Raw genomic sequence first — 6,054 nt, 5'->3', positions numbered from 1 at the left:
AATATTTGCAGCCAACTTGATGAGTAAGAACTTCTCAACTAAGAATTGATGTTTTCCATCAACTTGATACAAAACATCAACTTTTATGAAAATTTAATATTTTGCATCAAGTTGATGTATAACATTAACTTTATATTCAAAACATTAACTTTCTATGCAAAAGATCAACTTTTTTACAATACTTGATATTTTGTATCAACATTATACATAACATCAACTTCCCACAAAACTTGATATTTTACATCAACTTTGATGCAAAACATCAAGTTTCATGGAAAAGTTGATGTTTTGCATAAAATCGATGTAAAACATCAACTTTTCCATAAAACTTAATGTTTTGCATCAACTCGATTGCAAAACATCGAGTTGTGTGAAAAAGTTGATGTTTTGCATCGAGTTGATGCAAAACATCAACTTTTCCACACAACTCGATGTTTTTTATCGAGTTGATGCAAAATATCAACTTTTCCACATAACTCGATGTTTTGCATCAAAGTTGATGCAAAACATCAACTTTTTCACACAACTCGATGTTTTGCATCAAAGTTGATGCAAAACATCAACTCTACCACAAAACTTGATGTTTTAGATCAAGTTTCAAATGCTCCAGAGAAGAAAGTTGGAGGATCGGAGATCGATTTTCACAAACAGCGTGTTTTAGCGAGTCCGTCCGTGATGGCATACTCAAACGACCTATTCCATAAATTTTGAGTATGAACACAACTATGTTTCAATGTGATTTGCAGACGTCACAAAACAACTTGCCGCATCAGCAAGTTGCTTTGTGACGTTTGCAAATTGCATCGAAACAAAGTCGTGTTTTTAATCTTGAAAAAAATAGAAAAATTCATGTATTTTTTGAATTTATACATGGAATTCTAGATGTGTTTCCAAAAAACTATGTTTTTAAGCTATTTTTGAGATTTCACACATTTTGGGAGGGAATCATTTTAGGTAACCCTCATCCGTTACCTATTTTGCTCGCAATAGTGTTAACACAAGTGAGAATCATTTTGCAAAAACAAAGAGGTTTAGGGTTTAGGAATGTACTTACTTACCATTCTTTCCAAACATCTCCTCCAGTAATAACACGATATCCTTCATTTTGCACCCTATCAAATAGAGCTTACAAACCGTGTTATAATGCAAAATCATATTCCTCTTGCGTAAGGGGGTAGTCCAGTGCTTCTTCAAGACATAGACATACAAACAAATGAACATTTTAGAAAGTTGTTATTTAAGATAATCTTATTAATGAAAAGATAAGATATAATTTGAGGCTAATATATACTTACAAATATTGTTGGAATATCGACTCCTCCTTGACCTGTAACATCACGCCAAGTTATTTGCCATCTATCCAAGAAAAAACGTAAATACTTAAAACTCTTATGCATAGGAAGTTACTAGCATATATAGGAAGCTACCGGTATGTGTTGGCTGCTATGGGCATGCATAGGAAGCTACCTGCATGCGTTGGAAGCTACTGACATACGTAGGAAGCTACCGACATGTGTAGGAAGCTACCCGCATGCATTGGGTCTATACCGGCATGCGTTGGTTCCTAGCGACATGCGTAGGAAGCTACTGGCATACACTGGAAGCTATCGGCATGTGTAGGATGCTACCGGCATGCGCTGGTTGCTACTGGCATACGTAGGAAGCTATCGGCATACGTAGGAAGTTACTGGCATGCGTAGGTTGCTACCGGCATGCGTTGGAAGCTATCGTCATGCGTTGGTTGCTACCGTTATGCATAGGAAGCTATTGGCATCATGCATTGGTTGCTCTGGCATGCGTTGGAAGCTACCGACATGCATAGGAAGCTATCCGCATGCGTGGGAAGCTACCGACATGGTGTAGTTTGCTACGGCATACGTAGGAAGCTACCGGCATGCGTAAGGTACTACCGGCATGCATTGGTTGCTACCAACATGTTGAAATGAGTGATGTTAGAGTGCCAAGTCACCTACCCAAGTTATCCCACATGACCTATCATAACTTTGTTGTACTCTCCTTATATAAAAGAGGTCCATTTCAAGTAATGCAAAATGTAGCAATCTCTCAAGTCTCTCTATGAGCTACAAGTCTCAATATTGTAACCTAATTGAGCTTGAGTCTTCTCTATGAGTATAAGTCTTAATCTTGTAACCTAATTGAGCTCGAGTCTAAATTAGCTTAGTTCATTCATTATGTTTATTATTAGGTACCACCCACCGTAGCTTAGCTTAACACTAATGACATGTTAATTAGATTAGGATTACGATATAATTAGATAGTTGATTGTCATAGGGAGCTTAATCCATAAATTTCAACACGGCATGCGTTGATTGCTACCGGCATGTTGGTAAGTACCGGCATGCTTAGGTAGCATCCGGCATGTAATGGGAGCTTCCGGTGCATTCCGGTAGCTATGTGTATACCTAGGTAGCACTTGCCTGATGCATAAGCCTTATGCATAAGGCTTATACATACTATGCATAAGTTTTATGCATAAGGCTTATACATACTATGCATAAGGTTTATGCATAGCATTCATAACTTGCACGAGGCTATACATTCGTAGCCTCCATAAAGCTATGCATAAGTCGCCGCATACATGAGGCTTATACATTTGGTAATGCATAAGTGTTATTCATGAGGTTTATGCACTACCCTTATGTATGAGGCTTATGCATAAGGCTAATGCATGAGCTTTATGCACTAGCCTCATACATGAGGCTAAGGCATATAGCCAACTCTAAAGAAAATCTATGCTATCCATGTAGGGGAGAAAAAATAACAAATCCTAAAACTTCCAAACCCTATAACATGTAAAAGCATAAGAGAGGAAACATAAAAGAGAGAGATCTCTAATCTTATTAGGCTTGTATGTGTGGATAATCTACAAAATCAAACCAAACAAAGAAAAAAAGTATTAGTAACCCTAATAGAAAGCATATACAAAACCCTAATCTTAATAGAAATCTTAATTTAAAGATTTTACATAACATAGAAAACTTATTGAATCTTTCTTTTTCTCTTCTCATTATAGCTTAACCCTAACCCTATATTCTATATAAAAAACAGAATAGAGAGCTTTGATGGAGAGCTCTCCATCAAATCTCTTTATTAGGGTTTCTAAATAGAAGCTAGGGTTAGGGTCAAGCTTCGATGAGAAGGAAAAAAGAAGAAAAGAAAAACTTAAAAGAGAGAAAAGAGAAGAGAAATACTCACAAGAAAGCTTTAATGGAAAGCTTGTTTGCATAGAAAATGAAGGAAAACAGTAGACATACCTTGCTTGAGCTTGAGGAGGATAGGATAGGAAAGATAAAAATAATAGACAAGGTAAAAACGTGTAAAAAAAACTCAAAGTATAAGTTTGTTGTATTCAAAAGATAAAACTATGCGGGCAACAAAAGAAGCGGCAAAAAAGCGAGATATTTTTATAGTATAGCAACGTTTTTTCATTGTTATAGATGCTGTTGGACAACGAAATTGCGCTGCTAAACGCGCTGCTAGCATCAAAAATGCATTGCGGGGAGCAGCGACGATAGGTCGCTGGCTGCTGAGCATCTTAAAAACCCTCGATGTTTTCCTTCCAAAAATGCTAGTAAAAAACGCTGATGCACTTCCAATGTGTTGTAGTGTTGGCATCTGTAAGCATGTTGTCCCCAAAAACGCCGTTTGATTTAAAAAGAAAAGGGGGATGAAACAAACTCAAGTGGTGAAACTCGTATGGTGAAGTTCAAGCAGATTGTGTGCAAGGACTTCATGGAAAATTGAAACTGGCCAATTGCCAAGTTAGCTCGGTCGTGTGAAAAGGCCCTTAAAGCAGATGCTTCTGTCACACATATTTGGTATGATATATATTTTGAAAATGGTTGCTTTTGACAAACTATGGTGTCAAGATGTGGTCCGATTCTCGTGGAACCTCGCCGGCGGCATGGAAATCCACGCTATGAGCCTCGTAGATACCGTCTTCTCTCTACATGGCAGCAGCTACTGTGTGTAACATTTCCTCGTGTGTATAAGTTGGTGTGCAAAAAGACAAGATGAGGACCTTGGGATCCATCGCGAGCCTGCAAGGCTCCCATCGCCGTAGAAGAGGTGAAAATCGATTATAAAAGACCCTATGAGCTTGGTGATGCGTAGTAGATACCGTCTTCTCTCTACATCATGGCAGCAGCTACTTGCGGCCGCCTGCTCTTGCTCTTCCTTCTGTCTCAGTCTGTTTCATTTGCAGCTTCCAGTTCCCTGTATAGTCTCAGCCTCACCTCAACGCTCGCAGGCAAGGATACCCTGGTGTCTCGTAACGGACTGTTTGCCCTGGGCTTTGCCGAGGTGGGCGGCGGCGCGGGCACCAGCTCGTTTTACCTCGCCATCTGGTACCAGAGCGTCGGACCATCGGCGGACGGCCTGGTGTGGACGGCCACCACACGCTCTTATGTAGCTAGTGATGCCCTCCTGCAGCTGGACGCTTCAGGAGACCTCATCCTCTTCGTCTCCCAAGACACCAACCTTGCTATCACTTGGGCCACCCAGACACAGCACATGGGCGTTTCCTACGCAAATCTCACAGACGCAGGAAACCTTGTCCTCTACAACGCAAACTCGCAGCCCATTTGGCAGTCTTTCCAGCACCCCACCAATACACTCCTGCCGAGCCAGTTCTTGTACACGGACAATGTCCTGCAGAGTTGGGCGGCGCCCACGAACCCTTTCCCCGGCCCATTTCAGCTCATCCTGCAAGAAGATGAGAACCTAGTTGTATACAAAGGCACCGTCGACCAGCAAATCCCATGCTGGGCCAGTGGCACCCAACGCAGCGGTGGGCTCGCTCCAGGCCCTGTCTATGCCGAGCTTAATTCACAGGGCTCCTTCTTAATCCATCTTTCTGATAATCGTGAGGAATCTTTGGTACTGTACAATAGCTCGGATTATGGCAACGCTAGCAGATTAACTCTTGATTCGGATGGTTTTCTTCGCCTCTACACCTGGAATGGTGCTAACACCAGCACATGGCAAACTGTGTGGAGCACCAGCATGTCCGTCAGCTGTTGTTCGCCCTCGCCATCAGTCTAGCGCCCTTATCTCCATCTCCCATCACGAGTGCAAGGTCATCCTCTCCATCTCTAGTTCCAACAACGCCAAGTGCAAAGGCACCTTCTTCTACTTGGCCTCCATCCCCACCTCAAGATAATCCCACATTTCCTGTGTGCCCGTTGTGAATGTTGCGTCGTCAATAAGCTACGTATCCATTTGTCCCCGTCGTGAATGTTGCGTCATTAATAAGCTACGTATGATCTCACTATATGTGAGAAGCCTGAAGGTGTCTAATATCATAAATTCCTATCTTAGCACCTAAATTTCTTTGCTCAAAACCTAAATTTCTTTGCTCAAAACCTTTATACCCTTTCTCGTCTAGAATGTGAAATTCAACAATCATTAATAGTCTATTTACGACCAAGAGAGAGAGAGAGATGTGGTGAATGACAAGTTCAAAAAGTGCCTAGAAGCTTATGTGCCAAAGAATCTTACTATGAAGCTCAGAACGAGTAGATTCAATCCAATCTAAGCATGAGGCATACACCTAAGTGCTTGGCCATTCAAGCGAGGTACTTCTCAAGTTTCTCAACTGCTTCCATGCTTCCGATTAGAGGTGAACCCTTTGATGAACCTGCATGGTCTGATATATATTTTGAAAACGGTTGCTTTTGACAAACTATGGTGTGCATTGTGCAAGATGTGGTCGTGGAAAATATGAGTTGGTGTGCAAAAAGACAAGATGAGGACCTTGGGATCCATCGCGAGCCTGCAAGGCTCCCATCGCCGTAGAAGAGGTGAAAATCGATTATAAAAGACCCTATGAGCTTGGTGATGCGTAGTAGATACCGTCTTCTCTCTACATCATGGCAGCAGCTACTTGCGGCCGCCTGCTCTTGCTCTTCCTTCTGTCTCAGTCTGTTTCATTTGCAGCTTCCAGTTCCCTGTATAGTCTCAGCCTCACCTCAACGCTCGCAGGCAAGGATAGCCTGGTGTCTCGGAACGGACTGTTTGCCCTGGGCTTTGCCG

The 6,054-nt window shown here is 41.7% G+C and overlaps 1 protein-coding gene across 1 annotated transcript; it reads left to right on the top strand.

The window, feature by feature from the left end:
- The first annotated feature begins 4,130 nt into the window (after positions 1-4,130).
- LOC147634983 (G-type lectin S-receptor-like serine/threonine-protein kinase At5g24080) lies at positions 4,131-5,257 on the top strand. The gene has a single exon (XM_086803455.1). It carries the CDS (start codon positions 4,159-4,161, stop codon positions 5,062-5,064), a length of 906 nt encoding a protein of 301 aa, XP_086659581.1. The 5' UTR covers positions 4,131-4,158; the 3' UTR covers positions 5,065-5,257.
- Positions 5,258-6,054: the final 797 nt, after the last annotated feature.

This window comes from Cibotium barometz, chromosome 10 (assembly GCF_041138505.1).
Source record: "Cibotium barometz isolate CiBa-2024 chromosome 10, ASM4113850v1, whole genome shotgun sequence".
NCBI classification, from domain to species: Eukaryota; Viridiplantae; Streptophyta; class Polypodiopsida; order Cyatheales; family Cibotiaceae; genus Cibotium; species Cibotium barometz.
Note: the sequence above shows the minus strand (reverse complement) of the source record. Positions and strands in the feature narration are given on the sequence as shown.

What these genes read in the sequence shown, in the direction of transcription:
- LOC147634983 (XM_086803455.1), top strand. Translation starts at nt 4,159, where the DNA reads ATGGCAGCAGCTACTTGCGGCCGCCTGCTCTTGCTCTTCCTTCTGTCT.